At 38.3% G+C, this 18888-nt stretch overlaps 1 protein-coding gene across 1 annotated transcript; it reads left to right on the plus strand.

Annotated features, from left to right (window-relative positions):
- Nucleotides 1-769: 769 nt before the first annotated feature.
- LOC130709491 ((-)-germacrene D synthase-like) lies at nucleotides 770-13858 on the plus strand. Its single transcript, XM_057558859.1, has 8 exons — nucleotides 770-1014; nucleotides 5271-5559; nucleotides 5689-5793; nucleotides 11512-11779; nucleotides 11909-12127; nucleotides 12214-12352; nucleotides 12500-12748; nucleotides 12863-13858. The coding sequence occupies exons 1-8, from the start codon at nucleotides 883-885 to the stop codon at nucleotides 13175-13177; spliced, it is 1716 nt and encodes a 571-aa protein (XP_057414842.1). The 5' UTR covers nucleotides 770-882; the 3' UTR covers nucleotides 13178-13858.
- The last annotated feature ends 5030 nt before the right edge of the window (nucleotides 13859-18888 follow it).

Consider the following 18888-nt stretch of genomic DNA (forward strand, 5'->3'; position numbering starts at 1 on the left):
TATCTCTGTTACTGCTTGCCGATAAGAGTGGCACTGTGTTTGTTAGGTAGTTGTTAGTTTCTTTTGTTTTCCCCTTTAAGTTGCTTGTATCAAAAAAAAATATATGTGATGGATTCTCTTTCTAATGAAATTGAAATTCAACAAATTTCCAACCACAAAATAAAAAATACGCAACCGGGTGGTTTTGGTTTATATTTTTTTTTATTTTAATTTTATTCATTTTTAAATTATAAAAATTAACTTTATATTCAATAAAAAAATTATTTTTTATTTTTTAAAATGAGAAGACAATTAATACTATTTATTTATTGTTTGCTCTATTTTTTAACTTTTAAAATCTCATAAGCGGCAACTTAACCCCTAGCTAGGTCGAGGGGTTGATCTTTAGGAACCGCACTCTTGTGAAGACCTAATCTTCACTACAGCCGGGTCAAAATTGTGAAAACAATTTAACATATAAAAAAAAAGTGACAATTTTATAAATTGTAACTAAAAAAAATAAAAAGAAACTAAATAGGCCATAGTTGCCTATCAAAAAAAAAATAGGCCATAGTTTCTATTTTATTTTTTAAGTCATGTTATTTAGAGCCACATATCGGCCATAGTTGCTAATTTATTTTCTAAGTCATATTTTTTAGAGCCACATATCAATTTTTTCTATTTTTTGTTCATCACATGATCATTGATCACAAATTAATTTCTCCTCCATCTATTTCTAACACTCGAAAAGTACATATTCTTTTTGAGGTTGGAATCTCCTATAAATGCACACATCAAGTTCTTCACCACTCACAGAACCTGAATGCAATTATTAGATTGAGGAATCTTAGAGCATTTCTTGAAAACAAAGTTGATTCAAAATTTTAACCAGAGCAAAGAACTATGTCTGTTTCAGCAGCAACATCACTTGTTACTTCCACTCTTAATGCATCTTCTGATTTCTCTCGGCGTTCAGTAAATTATCATCCCAACATTTGGGGTGATCGTTTTATTCAATATATTGAGGAGCCTATGGTAATGTCATTTTATTCTTTTTAAGCTTTGCATATAAAATACGTGTATACTTTTGGTTGTCAACATTTAATTTGGTTGTTAACCTTTAGAGTTTTGTTATATACACACATTCACTTATTTTTCACCTTCACTTTCTATTTATTTCTCTCTCCGGCCTTTATCAATTAAATCACATACTAGTGCTTTTTTACCCGCGCGTTGCACGGGGAATATGTCTATTGTATTTGATACATCGATTCATATTTTAAATTATAAATATTTAAGATGTTAAGAATATAAGAATAATCATAATAAAGATGTAGATATTTAAAGAGCACAAATTTTAAAAAACACAGAAGTTAATAAACCAAAAACTTTAATTTTTGCATATGTGAGGTATAACTGAATTTTGTTTGTGAAGATGTATACTCGTGTTGCATAAAGGGTAATGTTTTTGTGTTTTAGATATATAACAATACATAAATATATAATTATTTTTTAAATTATTAAAAATACACTTAAGTTATAGAAAATGAATTTTTTTTTTAACTCGTACAAATTTTCATTTTCATGTAAAATGTTTCTCCCCGTGAGATCTCGTAACTCTAATTTGTTAGTACTAATAAATTCAGGTCATAATTTTATAGTCCATATGTATTAATATTTTGTATTCCTCGTACTTTTCTTACTATCAAATTATTATAGTTATATACTTATATAAATATACACTCTTTAAATTTTGAAAATAATACTAAAGTTAATTATATTAAATTTATTCTATTAAAATAATATCAATTAATTAGTTTAGAATATAATGATTGTATAAAAAAAGTATAATGATACTTTTTATATAAAACAAAATCTCACGTAGATAGCATTATAGTACTTTAAAATTAAAGCATACAATTGAAAATTATACGCAAATACAAACAACAACCGCTTTTAGGTTTCAGAGCAGACTTAGATGCAAATCATCTTACTCAATGGATTCTCATTTATCAGAGAAACAAAATCTTATAAATTTCATAAATCAATATAGATTTAAAATTTTCAAATTAGTCAAGATAGATTTGTTTTGGAAATGAATTTTAGGTACAGAAATTTCTCCTCGTCATTTATACTCCCTCCGTCCCCTATTATAAGTCACTTTTTGTGAGTTTTTTTTTGTCCCAAAATATAAGTCACTTTACAATATCTATGCAACATTAAATTTTTCTCTCCATGTTTACCCTTGTAGCATTTAAAGAATTTTCCTACTTTCCAATATTTTTCTTTATTATCGAGGTCACTTTAATTTATATCTACTCAAAAAACTTCCAAAACTTATTTTTTATTGGTGGAAGGGGGTTTTCAAGATAGTGGAACATTAATATGGAGAGAGAGGTAGATGAGATTCATTGAATTGATATACTTTTAAATGTGGTCAGTTTAGGAAAAAAGATACAAATTTATTGTAACTAACTAATTCTAACCACTTTTCTTAATCCTAGAGAATTAGGTAAAAGTGACTTATAATAGAGGACGGAGGGAGTAACTGAATGCATTCGGTTGGTATCTCATTTGATTTTATTTGAAATTTGACATAATATCAATCAATTAGTTTAGAATATAATGATTGTTTAAAAAAAATATAATGATACCTTTTATATAAAACAAAATCTCACGTAGGTAACATTATTGTAATTTAAAATTAAAACATATAAATTGAAAATTAAACCCAAATACAAACAGCAATAGCTTTTAGATTTCAGAGTAGCTTTAGATGCAAATCATCTTACTAAATGGATACTCATTTATCAGAGAAATAAAGAAGTTAACTGTATAGAGAAATCCTTGGGATTTTACAAAATCTCACGTTACATATACATAAAGAAATCTCTAAAGTTAAAAAGAAGATTTTACAATGATAGTTTTTATATAAAACAAAATCTCACGTTACATATACATAAAAAAATCTCTATAATTAAAAATAAGATTTTAAAATTAATAATGATTGCATTCACATTAATAATGGTTGATTTGCCGGAGTAATATCCTTTCACCCTCCATAAATGTACATCAAACCTTATATGCAGTAACCTATGAGCTCTAGTCCGCAGTTAATGAGAAACTCTGCCAAATTCACCTAGCAACCATCAAATTTCTACGTGTCCATGGTAGCTCTGTGGTCCCTCAGCACTAGATCAGCTCCATTTTCCTGGAATTCACAATAAATAAAAATATGACAAATTAAGAAAAAATCAAGAATTAAAGTACCTAAATCCTAATCAAATCTAAAATTTAAAAAGGTACTAATTAAAGATATATAAAAACTCTCAAAATCTAGCAAATTACAATAAAAACTTATAAAATCATAAATTAAATAAAGACCTAAAGTTCAATAAAAACACCATAAAAATTAATTAATACTCTCAAAATAAAATAAAAGATTCAAGCTAAAATCAAGAAATAAACAACTTAAATCTTAATCAAATCTAAAATTTAAAACGGTACTAATTAAAGATAGATAAAAACTACCAAAGTCTAGCAAATCACAATAAAAACTCATAAAACCCTGAATTAAATAAAAATCCGAAAATTCAATAAAAATACGATAAAAATTAATTAACACTCTTAAGGGAATATGTAACTATATGGTTTAGAACTTATGAAAGGTGCTGGTAGACTGGCGGTATGTTTTTCACGGGAATTGAAAACCTTTTACCATGTACATTATGAGAGGGAAGGTAACGTTTGGCACAAAGAAAACTTATATAAGAACAGAGAGGGAAATATTGTTTTCTATGCACAATATTTTTTTTATTGATCTCAAGTTAATTATATTCTCATAAAAAATACCTTTTTAAATTTTAGATTTGATTAGGATTTAGATTGTTTATTTCTTGATTTTATCTTAATTTATTTTTGATTTATTTCTAGAGTATTAATTAAATTTTATGGTATTTTTAGTGAATTTTTCTGATTTTTATTTTATATGCACAATATTTTTTTTATTGATCTCACCTTGCTTATGTTAGTCACTAAGACTATGTTTGTATAAATGTTCACATACAATCAAATGCACATATATCTCAATCTTTGTTAGTAGTACATAGGTGCTGGTAGACTGGCGGTATGTTTTTCACGGGAATTGAAAACCTTTTACCATGTACATTATGAGAGGGAAGGTAATGTTTGACACAAAGAAAACTTATATAAGAACAGAGAGGGAAATATTGAATGGTAACATATTAACCATGTAATCAATATTTTAATTGTAAACATAAACGGGATGCCAATCATAAATAGATAAATATTTTTAATTTAAATTCACTTTAAATCTTTTGAAATATTAATAAAATATACAACAAAAAGTTCATATGTAAACAAATAAATGTTCTCAAGATTTAGCTTAAGCAAATAAGGGACCATAAAATTCTAAAGAAAATTCACCATTCCAGAAAAAAAAAAATGCAACCTAGCAATAGGATTTGGCAATTCCAAATTAACACTAACCTATAGGTATTCAGTTGTAGAAGAATCCCACCAAAACTATGAAAAAATCTAAATTGCAAGGTGAAATGAATCACACTACATAAAAACAAACAACCTAAATCCTAATCAAATCTAAAATTTAAAAAGGTACTAAATAAATATAGATAAAAACTATCAAAATCTAGCAAATCACAATAAAAACTCATAAAATTCTGAATTAATTAAAAATCCGAAAATTTAATAAAAATACCATAAAAATTAATTAATGCTCTAAAAATAAATTAAAAATAAATTAAGATTAAATCAAGAAATAAACAACCTAAATCCTAATCAAATCTAAAATTTAATGTGGCAAATAGGGCCAAGGTGGAAAAGCTGATGTGTAAATTATTAAATGAGAATTAATAGGTGGAAAAGCTGACGTGTAAATAATTAAGTGAGAATTAATCTCGGAGCGACACGTCACTAACTTGGCCTGTGAGAGCGACACGTCATGCTAGAAGTTCTTCTTTTCTAATATATATAGATAGATTACATCTTTATTTTCTCTCTCCTTTCTTCATATATATTTCTCTCTTCTTCCACCTCTCCACGCTTAAAAAAAGTATAATTATTCTAACTTTTGCATGAAACTGTGAATATTTTGTTTAGAACACTCATATTTAATAGATTTATATAGAACACAAAACATTAAAAATGGTCACATGACCATAATAGTATATAATATTTAATCTTAATCAATATTAATAATTAGATTCAACGGTTATGATTTATTTCTACTATTATTGGAATTTTAACATCAGGAAGAGAATGAAATTATAACAAGGAAGATTCAAGTACTAAAAGAAGAAGTGAGAAAGATGCTAGTCCTTGTGGATGCAAAGACCACAGTACCAATAAGAGAAGCTAACTTGATTGATTCAATCCAACACCTGGGATTATACCATCATTTTGAGCACGAGATAGGCGAAGTATTACAACATATTCACAATGATTATGTTGAAAATGGTAAAATAACTCTCAATGAAGACCTCCATGCTCTCGCCCTTGTCTTCAGGTTGTTAAGGCAACAAGGATATCGCATTTCACCGGGTAGGCCCCACTTACATAAATTAGTATATTTTAAAGAAGCCTTTAAAGAATATACAACCTGATTTTAACATGTTTCAAGGTAGAATTGACCAATAAATTGTATATCTTGTGGTTGGTAAAAAATCTCAGATGTGTTTAAGAAGTTCAAGAATGAGCAAGGGAACTTCAGTGAAACACTTGTTGGTGATGTTGAGGGAATGCTGAGCTTGTACGAAGCTTCACATCTCAGGATTCATGGTTGTTCTAGGAATGAACATTGAAGAGAGGCATAGTACCTAGAGGTAGAGGGATTGTGCCAAGAGAGAGTGAGAATGAGAGAGAGTGCTGAATTTCAAGTGTTATTTCATCCAATGAGCCAAAAAGTCCCTTGCAACTGATAACTACCTCCTATTTATAGAGCTTGGGTACTACCTATTGGGCCAATTGGGCCTCCGAGATCAGGGCCCATCTGAAGGCCAGGGCCCCGCCTCAGGGCGGGATACACGCTGGGCGTTGCCCCTCTAGGGGCTCGCCCAGTCCACTAGTCCACAAGACACCGAGCTCGAGGTACGAGAGCTAAGGGTGTCTTTTAAATGCTGTCACATGTCTTTTTGTACAATTGTACACCGGAATCTACACTGCCAACATGGCTTGAAAAAAGAGAAGTTAACTATATCGCCAACATGGCGTGAGCAAAAGGAAACTAGCATTTTCAGTTACCCAGTCCACTGACTTGACGAGTAAACCAAGCTGGCAAGTCCACAAGTCCGCAAGCGGTGAGGGCGACTACTTTGTATTGGTGACAAGTTGAAGCAGGTGTATGATCGCTCGCCGGCGGGAAAGGTGGTAGGCGTGGGTCATGTGCCGATCATTCAGTCATTGACTGGCGGTGACCCCGGCGAGCGACTGAACTTCGTTGTTGGTGTCAATCGTCAGGCGATGGCGTTTGATCCTTATAGTGGCGAGGCTTTTCGCGCTTTCCCTTACTTTAAAACCCTTTCAAATTTCTATCTGCCTCACGTGGCTGCCCCACGTGATGTGTTGGTTACATCAATTTCCCTCTTTCTCCGGAACCGTCACTTCACCTTTCATAACCGTCCCATCGTGCGCAGTAACTCCCCTTTGCACGCGACCCACCTCCCCAAAACCATCATGACTTCCAACCTCCCACACGCGTCCAACACGCGTCACCCTTCCAGCTTCTCCCCTTCTCCTATAAAAACCCTTCTTCCCCACTGTCATCCCTTTCCGAGACCCCTCTTCACTTCCCTAATCGCTTACCAAACTCCTTCTGCCCACTTCCGCTCCGGAGCCGTCGCTTATCACCCCTTCCGCTACCCACTCTTCACATCCTACTCCGGTGAGTCCCTCTGTCCTTACCTTTACATCGCACACATACTGATCTTTTTCTTTTCTCTCACCTTACTGTCTTCTAAAAATGGCTTCAAACCCTACCTCCCCCAATCACTCTTCTTCCTCCTCCGAAAGCGACCCTGACTCCACCGCCGCCGGCGGCCTCCGCTTAGAGGTTCCGGAGATCCCAGCTCACCGACTACAAACCTACGCCACTCTGCCCCTTCCAGTCCAAGTAGCCCCCAAACACGAGGCTATAGATCAACCCTCCATCTTCCAAGATAGCGATCCCATTGTGCAATTCGTGAACTCCCTGGGTGGCTTGTCCAATGACGATGAGTTTAACGCCAAACTCAGGATCTGGGTTTGCAGTCCCGGGGATCGCCCCTGGCTTCACAAGCCAGACGGCGACGTAAAGAGATCCCATTTTTTCTTTGCGTACGAATACATGTTTAGCGAGCTTGGAATCAGGCTTCCTTTCTCGCCCTTTGTCCAAACCGTCCTCCGCGACATCAACGCGGCTCCCTGTCAACTCCACCCTAACGCCTGGGCCTTCATTCGATGTTTTGAAATCCTAAGCGCCGCTGTCGGCATCGCCCCATCCCCCACCAGTTTCTTCTACCTTTACGACGTCGACCCCAAGTCCATCAAAAACAAAGGATGGATTTCCTTGAAGGCCCGAGCCGGCCGGAAGTGTTTGCATCCCCACAAAAGTAACGCGAAGTCCTCCTTCGCACGAAAGTACTTCCGTGTGGCGGTTCATCCCGCCTACCCAGAGGCATTCACCCTCAGAGACGGGACCGCCCTCTTTCCTCTTTACTGGACAGAGAAGCCCAACGGGATCACCGATCCTTCAGAGGATTCCTTGTCCGCCAACGATAAAGGCTTTCTTAATCTCCTTGCCCCACTTCCCATCCTTGACTGCACAACAGTCCTTGAGGGCGCTGACCTCTCAAGAACTCCCAAATACTTAGGTTGCCCATAGCTCACTTTTATTATTGACATTTCCTTTCTCGACTCCTATGTTATCACTGATCGTTGTTTTTTTTTATTGTTACAGAAGATATGAATTTCACGAACGCCGAGCTCCTGAAGGCCCGCGAGAGGAGAATGGCTCGCTTCTCCCCAAAATTCAACACTGAGGGCGACGCGAAAAAACGGGGCGGTGCTGAAAACCAAGCCGAGAGCACCAAAGCTCCCAAGAGGAGAAGATTGACCAAAGCCTCCTCCGACGCCGGCACATCCAAACTTGGCGCTCAGCCCACCACTGCTGCTGCTGCGCCCATAGGCAAAAATGTCGCTGAAGCCTCTGCCGCCGCAGCTACCGAGCCAACCGCCGTACCAGCTTCTTCTCCCGCTTCCGCCGGTGCGACCGCTGCTTTTGCCGCTGAGTCCCCTATTGGCGCCACAGCCGCCTCCGCCGGCGTTAACGCCACAAAAGCTGCTGCGTCTTCCGACACTCCTATTGGAGAACAGGAAAAAGAAAATGAAACCCCAAAGTCTCCCCCTCGCCAAGATGCGCCTCCTAGCCCGCCCTCAACACATGATGCGGGCCCCATGCCTTCCCCGTCTCATCAAGGGGAAAAATCCTGTCGCGCCGCTGCCACTACCTCTGACGCAGCTCAAATTGAACAAGCCCCTGCTCCTGAGGTCGGTTCTTCAAGCTATTATAATATGCTCCCCAACGCCATTGAACCCTCAGAATTCTTACTTGCTGGTCTCAACCGTGACGTTATAGAAAAAGAAGTTTTGAGTCAGGGCCTGAATGCCACCAAGGAGGAGACTCTTGCTTGCCTCCTACGCGCTGGGTGCATCTTTGCTCACACGTTTGAGAAGTTCAATGCCGCCAACGTTGAAGCTGAGCGGTTGAAGGCCGAAAGTGCTAAGCATCAAGAAGCCGCCGCTGCTTGGGAAAAGCGTTTCGACAAACTGGCGACGCAGGCAGGAAAAGACAAAGTCTACGCCGACAAGATGATTGGCACGGCGGGGATTAAAATCGGCGAGCTGGAGGATCAGCTGGCGCTGATGAAGGAAGAAGCCGATGAGCTTGATGCAAGCCTTCAAGCTTGCAAGAAGGAAAAAGAGCAAGCTGAGAAGGACTTGATCGCCCGAGGCGAGGCGCTGATTGCTAAGGAGTCAGAGCTTGCCATACTGTGCGCTGAGCTGGAGTTAGTGAAAAAGGCGTTGGCGGAGCAAGAGAAAAAGTCTGCGGAGTCCTTGGCCTTGGCGAAATCTGACATGGAGGCGGTGATGCAGGCTACGTCCGAGGAGATCAAAAAAGCGACCGAAACTCATGCCGAGGCCCTCGCCACGAAAGATGCCGAGATTGCTTCCCAACTAGCAAAGATCAAAAGTCTAGAGGACGAGCTGGCGACGGAGAAGGCCAAAGCCATTGAGGCGAGGGAACAAGCCGCTGACATCGCCCTAGACAACCGCGAGCGCGGTTTCTACCTCGCCAAAGATCAGGCCCAACATTTGTACCCGAACTTTGACTTTAGCGCCATGGGAGTAATGAAAGAGATAACCGCCGCAGGACTGGTTGGTCCCGACGATCCTCCCCTGATTGACCAAAACCTCTGGACAGCAACTGAAGAAGAAGAGGAAGAAGAAGAACAGGAGAAAGAAAATAATGAATAATGTAATTTTTAACATTACTTTTATCTTTTACTGTCACCTTGTAGTGCATTTTTCCGCCATTCGTCTATGTTTAAGCACCCTTCGCCATAGCTTTTTTTTATCGCCGTTGGACACATTTTGTAAGTCATATTGGAATGCTTTCGCCGTACACTACTCGCCTTCCCTCCTATTCATTCGCCGACCTTATATCTTGCGCTATTTTTCACGCGTCATATGATTGAATTACGCCTAACGATTTCGTGCGTTAATTTTAACTAGGACTTGTTGCTTGGTATTCCACCACCAAGACTTTAGACGTTTTTTTTCCTAATAGGAAGAAACGGCCTCCATTCTCGAGGACTTCGCCCGGGGCTTTGCCCGCTCGGGGCTTACAATGCTTGGATCCCAATGGCCATTTGGGGGTCCCAAGACTTTTGCCTAGTTAACGGCGCTCGTCGTATTCTGGCGAGACTTACCCAGCACATCGTTTACGGGACCGGCGATCACGTCAGACTTTCCGGAGGGTGATTCCCAGGCATCAAAGGCCATTTGTGGAATCGCCACAACCTTCAGGGTTCCAGCAAGCCCCTTTGGGGATCAAGCTTGTCCCACTTAGTGATCGCCGTAATTCTTTATGTCGATCGGCAATTCCGATCGTCAGGGAATCCCTGGAATTTTTTGGACACGAATTTCGTGAATTTTCGTCTTATTTTATTGATTTGTCGTTGCAGTACATTGGACAATTTGAGAACACTTCAGAAAATATTAAAGATATCTGGTTCCGGCGATTCCGACTTGTTCACTTTCTCGCCTGCAATCAACTATAAAAGTAGCGCAAGCTCAAACCATTGAACGATCGAGGTAACCGCCTCCCATCAAGCTCTTCTAGGTGATAGGCCCCATTACCAAGAACTTTAACAATGCGGTAGGGACCTTCCCAGTTGGGAGTAAGCTTGTTCCCCGGGGCTCCCGATCGCCACTTGAGGACCAGGTCGCCAACCTGCATATCTCGGACGCGAACCCTGCTGTTGAACTTTGCCGCCACGCGCTGCTTCATCGCTGTTTCCCGAATGTGCGCCTCGTCGCGCGTTTCCGACAAAAGGTCCAGCTCCACCGCCATGTTGGCCTGATTTTCCTCTTCAAAACCTGGTCGAGTCCGCCATGTAAAGTTGTCAATCTCCACCGGCAACATGGCATCTACCCCGTAGGTCATTCTAAAGGGGGTTTCCCTTGTAGTAGATTGCTCGGTGGTGTTGTACGACCACAGCACCGCCGGAAGTTCATCCAACCAAGCTCCCTTAGCCTCCGCGAGCCGTCGTCTTAGTCCTCGTAGGATTACCCTGTTTGCAGATTCCACCTGCCCGTTCGTCTGCGGATGCTCAACAGAGGCGAACCTCATCTGTATGCCCATTTCCTTGCAGAACTCCCTTGTTTGACTGCTTGAAAACTGGGTCCCATTGTCAGATACGATCGCCCTTGGGATCCCGAACCTGCAAACAATACGCTTCCAGTAGAAATTGACTATCTTTGCAGAAGTAATCTTGGCCAAGGGTTCAGCCTCAATCCACTTAGTGAAGTAGTCCACCGCCACCAATATAAACTTCATTTGTGCCCTGGCGGTCGGGAAAGGTCCAACTAGGTCCACACCCCACATGGCGAAAGGCCACGGGGCGCTCATCGTTACCACGTGGTCGTGGGTTCGATTCCCACAGACGGCGCCAAATGTTCTAGGAATGAACATTGAAGAGAGGCATAGTACCTAGAGGTAGAGGGATTGTGCCAAGAGAGAGTGAGAATGAGAGAGAGTGCTGAATTTCAAGTGTTATTTCATCCAATGAGCCAAAAAGTCCCTTACAACTGATAACTACCTCCTATTTATAGAGCTTGGGTACTACCTATTGGGCCAATTGGGCCTCCGAGATCAGGGCCCATCTGAAGGCCAGGGCCCCGCCTCAGGGCGGGATACACGCTGGGCGTTGCCCCTCTAGGGGCTCGCCCAGTCCAATGGTGAAGAGATATTAGATGATGCGCTTGCTTTCACTGCCTCAAACCTTGAGTTCATCACCACCAAATTGAGTCCTTCTCTTGCCACAAAAGTGAATCATAGCTTAAAGCGTCCATTTCACAAGAACTTACCTAGGCTAGTGGCGGCGCACTACATTGCGACCTATGAGGAAGACCCTTCCCATGATGAAACTCTGCTATTATTGGCCAAATTGGATTTTAATATGCTCCAGAAACTATATCAGAGGGAAGCTGGGGTTGCTTCAATGTAAGTTTTTTCAGAACCACACCTTTACATTGCAAGTATATATTATTTATTTGTTGAAAAAAAAAAAAAAACACATTAACTTCTTCAAATTAAATGAGTTATTGAGCCTTGTTCTATTCAACAAATTAGGTGGTGGAAGGATTTAAATTTTGCCACAGAGCTACCCTTTGCACGTGATAGGATAATAGAAGTGTACTTTTGGACATTGGGAGTGTATTATGAGCCCCAATACTCTCTTGGTAGAAGGCTATTGACAAAAGTGATATATATGGCATCAGTTATTGATGATGTATATGATGTTTATGGTACATTTGAAGAGCTACAACTTTTCACCGAAGCAATAGATAGGTTTGGCTTTTAAACTACCATTAACTACTATGGCATTTTCACCTTCATTACCTTAAATTTGATTATATAATATGATATCCTTTTAGGTGGGATATTAGCTGCATCGATTTCCTTCCAGAATACATGAAAATTTGCTACAAAGCGCTCTTGGATGTTTATAAAGAAATTGAGCAAGAGATGGTTAAGGAAGGCAGAGCATTCTCTGTAGACTATGCTATAAATGAAGTCTATAGGTTAATAATTTTATGGTGAAACATGTTAAAAACTGGTTCACACAAAGATTTTACTACTGACATTTAGTATATATGTTATTAACAATATGTTTTTTTATGTAATGTAATTAATTTGTGAAGAAACCTTTAAATTTGCCAGATGAAAAGATTGGTCCAAGCATACTTTGCAGAGACTAAGTGGTACAATAGCAGTTACACACCAACATTGGAAGAATACATGAGTGTTGCGCAGATATCTTCTGGTTACCGTATGGTCACAGCCACAGCCTTTGTTGGGATGGGAAGTGTAGCTAAAGAAAAGGCCTTTCAATGGTTAACCAATGACCCAAAAATCATGAATGCTTTAACTAAAATTACTAGACTCATGGATGACATTGTGTCCAACGAGGTACTATTAATAATTTAATTAGGTGAACAAATTATCTAATGTCTTACCTTATTGATTAAAATTATAAATTGACTACATGTTTGTCTGTTTGTTTCATCTCTGTATTGTAATTAGCTTGAGCAAGAGAGAGGGCATGTTGCCTCTGCTATTGAGTGCTACATGAGACAACACCATGTCACAAAACAAGAAGCAACTGAGGAATTATGTAGACAAGTGGCGAGTGCTTGGAAGGATATCAATCAGGAATGTCTTGACTCAACTGAAATACCAAAGCCTCTCATAACTGTAATTGTCAATCTGACCCGTGTGATGGAGGTTCTTTATAAAGATGGAGATGGCTACACTCACTCTCAAGGATCAACAAAGAACGACATTGCATCTCTCCTTTTGAACCCATGGCCATTACAAGAATCAGCTTTTCACCTTTGACACACTTTATCATGCTTAATATGGTATTTGCATAGAGAAATAAGAGGCATGGTTTGATTTGGTATAAGTGCTCTCTAATAGAAATGAGTGTTGATTAAGCATGAGTGGTTTGAAATACTTAGGATATTGTATGTGGGGGTTGTCTAAATGACCCATGATAAAGTTTGGGTTAAATAACAATCATCCAATCACATTGGAGATAAGTGAGTTGGAAATAAATTAGTAAATAAAATATAGAAATTCCAACTCACTTATCTCAAATGTGATTGGATGATGGGTTATTTAACCCAAACTTTATCATGGGTCATTTAGACAACCCCTTGTATGTGATCATAGTTTGATCTTAGATTTGTCTTTCATCTGTTTTCAATTTCTATAATTGTTTAATCATAAATTGTGTTGAAGAGTGTGTTTAAAAGAGTGTGTCACTTGCATTTAATTTGTTGAAACGTAAGTGTTATTATTAGTCCTTGAATGTTTTTTAGTTTTTATTCTTTTCTTTTTTGGTCTTAACCAAGGTATCCCAAAATCCTTGTATTATATACTGTTAAAGAATCAAATGAGTGTAAGAATGAATTGATTTTACACATTATTATGGTTAGGGCATACGGGTTTGCAGTATGGTTAGGTCTTCAAACTTTTCTAAATCTCAGTGGGTATGATTTTATTCTTTCCTTGGGCGAAGGTGGACTTTTCAGTCTAACTTGTTCTTGTCTTTTGTTTTTGGTCATAAAGTAAGTTCATTCATAGATACAAACAATACATTATGGCCCAAGGTATATCTTGCACTCTTTTTCCAATCTGTATGTTACTATATGATCTTAGCCATTGCCCTTGAATTTTTTATGTGATGGACCAAAAAGTACAGAATTATCAATTGAGGACCGGTCCACTAGAGGGAGTTGAGTTTAACACCCCACCAAATCCAAATTTTTTTTTTTTTTGAAGTCATAACTCATAAATATACTAATCTTACTAAAAGAAAGTGTGGTTCTCTGCTAGGGCACACCTCCTTGAGCAGCGCCGCCCACCCCCCTTTGGGGATCTCCTTCCCCATTGGGGGGTTCCTCCTCCTCTCGGGAGATCCCCTTCCTCCTTGGTAGAAGTTGTCCTCCCACATTAGGTGGGTTTTTTCCACATTAGGTGGATTTCTACCCAAATAAGTGGTTTTTTTTCTTGTTTAGTCTAGGTTACTCCTCTCCTTGGCCTCTACCGCCGTCTTTCTCCACCCACCACCCTTGCCTCCATCTTGGCCACTCACGCCACCTCCACCTTCCACTGAAAGCTCAGCTTCAGATCCGGCCTTTTTTACTATATCCTGAGGAAGCTAAGTCTCCAGTGAAGATTCCACTTTCCAGCAGCACGATCCAGGTCCCATAAGCTTGACCCAGTCGATTCTCCGCCCCTTGCCTGAGGCCAATCACTCCTGCACAGCACCTCTTGCTGTCGGCGCGCGTTCTTGGTTTGGAAGGGGTTTCTGTGGCGTTCCTCCAAGAGTCCAACTCCTCTCACCTGGTTCCTTTGTTTTACTGTATACGTGTCTGGAGCTTTGCCTTTGAGCCGCCATTGTGCTTCCTCCGCCGCTGCTCCGCCGCCTCTCCCTTGTGTTTGATTGGGTTTTCAGGCTAGGGCTTGGCTGCACTTTCTTCTCTTGGACTCACTGCTTTTTGGGCCTTCTCTTCTTAGGTCCATGCAACTGAAGTTTTTAGCTTCCTTAGCCTAAGTTTAGGTGTTATACGGATTCACAAGCTTATTTGAACTTTATTTGTAAAAACAGCTTAGACAGAGTGACAGAACACCCCTTTAATGTCTGCTGTATTGGTCTCACTGTGTATTGTTCTCACTGTTTGCTTTTCTTTCGTGACATCTCCTTCAGTTAGCAGGCCCATAATTTGTATTGTCTATTTGTTTGGGCTCTGTAGAAAAGACTGATTGTATTGTGGCTTTGTCCACTCCTTTTGGGCTTTGGCTCACTATCAATGAACTTTGTTTGTTTGACCAAAAAAAAAACTCCAAATTATTATTATTTTTTTGGAAAAGGGAGGGCAAAATCCCAAAGGAAATAAGACTACACTAGTCTAGGGAAAGAAATTGCACCAACCCCAAACTTCACCTCACTTTAAAGTATAATTTTCAATAATGCCCCCAATTTTTTTTGTTTGTTTACCGGGATCTAAATACATGGTGTTAGCACCAAAATTTACAGGTTTGGAAATTAGCCGTTGAAATATGGTGTACGTGGATGCATGGCATGTTTCAGTGTAATTTATACTTTACTGCCAAATTAGTAGAAGTTGCTGGGGTTGAAATTGTGTGGTTATATTGGACCAGTATGTCGACTAGATAAAAGAAGCACTTCTTCGACCCAAGTGTTGATAGTATATATAAATCAATGGCAAAGGCTATTAGACAGAGTGAGAAAACATGGCAACATGTTAATGCCAAGGTGTACTTTAGTCGAAATATATATATGACATATATTGGCAGAGTTACTCGATGTTATATGTTGGAGGCTAATGGATTTGGCTACTATTATATATTATGCCAAGGTCAATATCTTTTAGATTTTAGATTGAGATTGTGGCAATACCAATCATGACATTACTGGAACATGATTTGGATGCTATATATGTATGCATATTAAGAATTGATAAAGCTCGACATAGTGATGTTTTCGACTAAACCATGAACAGCATTTGAAGCCACTTTTTCGATGAATATATGGAGACCCTCGAAGGAAAGAAGCCGAACAAAGGATGAAGAGTCAGCAGCAGAAGTTATGAGGTGGAAAGTTACTGGAAGAGGTTGTCAAAGGAAGCAGTTACTAGCACTTACTTAGTGGCTTAAGTGGAGGTTATTAGTGGCTTAGGCAGTTTATTTTAAATAAACACATGTCCTTTAGTGGGCAAGAGTAGTTATCAGAAACTTAGTCTATAAATACTAGTTCTGATTGTAATGTAAGTAGACTCACACAATTACTCAAAACTCTCCATGGATGCCTCCAAGTCTCATGTGACATATGGCTACAAAGAGACTAAGAGTGTGCTGTGATTCTCACCTTTAATTTTCAATGCAATTTCATTTCCTTTGCCATTTTGATTTCCTTTTACTTTTTGTTCCTCTTTTTCCTTTCAATCCTCTACTTTTTTTCCCTTTTGTTCATACCGTTCTTCACAAAAACCCAACCTTGACATTTAAAACGTCTTCACTAAAGAACCCAGAAAGGACTCCGAATCCGGTCCTTAAATTGCTTTTGGATTCTGTTTATTTACCAAAATTCAGTGTAAACAAATTGGCACGCCCAGTGGGACCATTTTAGTGAAAACTAAGTTTTTCAGTGTCATTTATGGTCCAGTTCTGAATTTCAGTTATTGACGTTATCTCGTTGATTTGATATATTGGTCTAAATTGACCATTTGATTTCAAGAATTGGTTTTTTAGAATTTAAAAAACCAATATCAAGAAGGCCAACGTATTGTGCTACTGTGCAACGAATTGAATTCTATTTGAGTTCAAATTGGAACTTGGCCACCAATTAGTATATTGATATTTTTCATTTCAGGTAGTACTCAGAATTTTGTGAAAATGTTTAATGGCAGAATGACAAATGATGTCATTTCTGAAAATTCTGGGCAAGGAGCAAATCAAAATGGTCAAGAACATACACAGTTCAACACATTGGGAATGACCATGCCTTCCAGCTAACAAATCTAAAGGAATCTTCCAGCTGGCGTGTGGGCCTATCTAACGGGCGGGCGGGATTCAGTGTTGTTCTGTGAATCCCGCCAAGACTGACTTTCGTTCCTGGTTGCTCATTTTGGGCGGGCATAAGCATGACTGACTTATGTCCCGCCCAGTCCAATTATCAATGGAGGCAGTAGAGAGGTGTACAAAATAAAAGAAACAAGGACTCACAAAACAAAACCCTAAAAACCCAATCCTTGGGTGCCCAACGCACACTTTGCAACTAGGGTTGAGCCTCCTTAAATAGTCATTCTTCAGGTCTTGATCTTCAATGGGCTTGCACGAAAATAGAATCCACAAAACAGATCTGGAACAAATCTTTTAAACCAGTAACAAATCTTATCAAATAAGATTTGAACAAAAGATAACAACTTTCACAATTTAAACCAAATCAAATCCTCTTCAAAAGATTTGATTCCACTATATTATATTCCATATAGCACAGAGATGCTTCTTCAATAACCTTAACTTGATTATCACGAAATCCATCCAAAGCTTCTAGAAAAATCAGCCAAACACACAGCAGATCCGCAGGGACAAATGTCATAGCACGATGTTACAACATCTGCTTCGACATCAGGTTGTTTTTGAAAAAAATGCAGACAACCAAAAGTAACAACATTATGGACCTAAACGATTGTACGCGCTTCGCGCTCAACAGCTCTAGGTTGGCTAGCTTTTTCAGTTGCCTCAAGTATTCTCCATATGGAGCGAAAGCAATGTCTGTAGCATTGTAAGAAAATATTGAGGACAAAAGAAGGTCTGGCCTATCAGAAAAGTTAAGGTCATGTATTTTCATAACCTCTTTTGCAATTTCTGGTGAAGTGACTATGATTTGGGATACCTCTCCTAGTTTTAAGTGCATTAAGGGTCCATACTTGTTTGCCAAATTTCTGAGGCGGTGATGGGGCATTGAGCTTACAATCTGGTGTATGTTTCCTATCAAAGGTAGTGTCCATGGTCCTGGGGGTAAGTTGTAAGAACTTGATCTTTTTAGTGATTTGAATAGGAGGATGAGAAAGAGAAGGAAGGTGATCAATTAAATAATAGAGAATGGGTAGCTAAGCTCCATAGTGGGTATGGGACATATAATCAAGTTAAGGATGGATCGGATAGATTGAGTTATATAGAAAGACGTTTTCAGTCATAACATAACATCAACAACAACAAGAACAACAAATTTAAAGTCTTATTCCGGTGACGAATTGGATTGTAATACTTTATTGAGCTCGATTAAAAATTAGACTTTGATGAGTATTATTGATAATTATGTCATTTTTTTTGACATTATCTTACAATATTCAGGTCTTTGAAAATCCAACACAACTAACATATTTTCATCGCATATATATTTATGTATAAATTCGTATATTTTAGACAAAAATGTTTCTTTAACACCTCTCCACCTCACTCGAGTGGAGCGAGAAAGGAAAAGATGAGAGAGAATTGAACAATATAATAAATGATGCGATAGTAAAAGAAGAGAGAGATAAGAAAAGAAAAATAAGTGAAAATGAGATGTGAGAAAAAGTGAAGTGTGAACATATCATAATTCTAGTTAACTTATAACATTATTGGTCTATTAACATATATGTGTATGGAGTTATATATACAACTTCCGATCAAATGAGATATTTACTTTGCTCTTTTTTATAAGATTTAGTTTTGAGTTTGTGGTGAATTAAATACTTTTTTTTTTGACAAGAACATCCTTATTAATTGCGAACAAATTTAGTACACTTAACTATTTTATTTCGTAAACTATGTAAATTAGTTTTTTAATTCTTATAAATAGAACTGGAGATAATAGTATTTTTGCATGAACCAAACTATATTCCATGTTATGTATTTTTTTTTCCGATAAGCCAAAGATTACATTAGAAAAGAGTAGAAAAGGTTCTTAGCCCTTAATACAATATAATAAGAACAGAAAAAGAAAATTACACATAACAAGAGGAAAAAAAATG

This window comes from Lotus japonicus, chromosome 3 (genome assembly GCF_012489685.1).
Source record: "Lotus japonicus ecotype B-129 chromosome 3, LjGifu_v1.2".
NCBI classification, from domain to species: Eukaryota; Viridiplantae; Streptophyta; class Magnoliopsida; order Fabales; family Fabaceae; genus Lotus; species Lotus japonicus.

What these genes read in the sequence shown, in the direction of transcription:
- LOC130709491 (XM_057558859.1), top strand. Translation starts at nt 883, where the DNA reads ATGTCTGTTTCAGCAGCAACATCACTTGTTACTTCCACTCTTAATGCA. An exon ending in GAAGCTGGGGTTGCTTCAAT is followed by an intron (nt 11,780 to 11,908) that starts GTAAGTTTTTTC and finishes TCAACAAATTAG; the next exon opens with GTGGTGGAAGGATTTAAATT. An exon ending in TTCACCGAAGCAATAGATAG is followed by an intron (nt 12,128 to 12,213) that starts GTTTGGCTTTTA and finishes ATATCCTTTTAG; the next exon opens with GTGGGATATTAGCTGCATCG.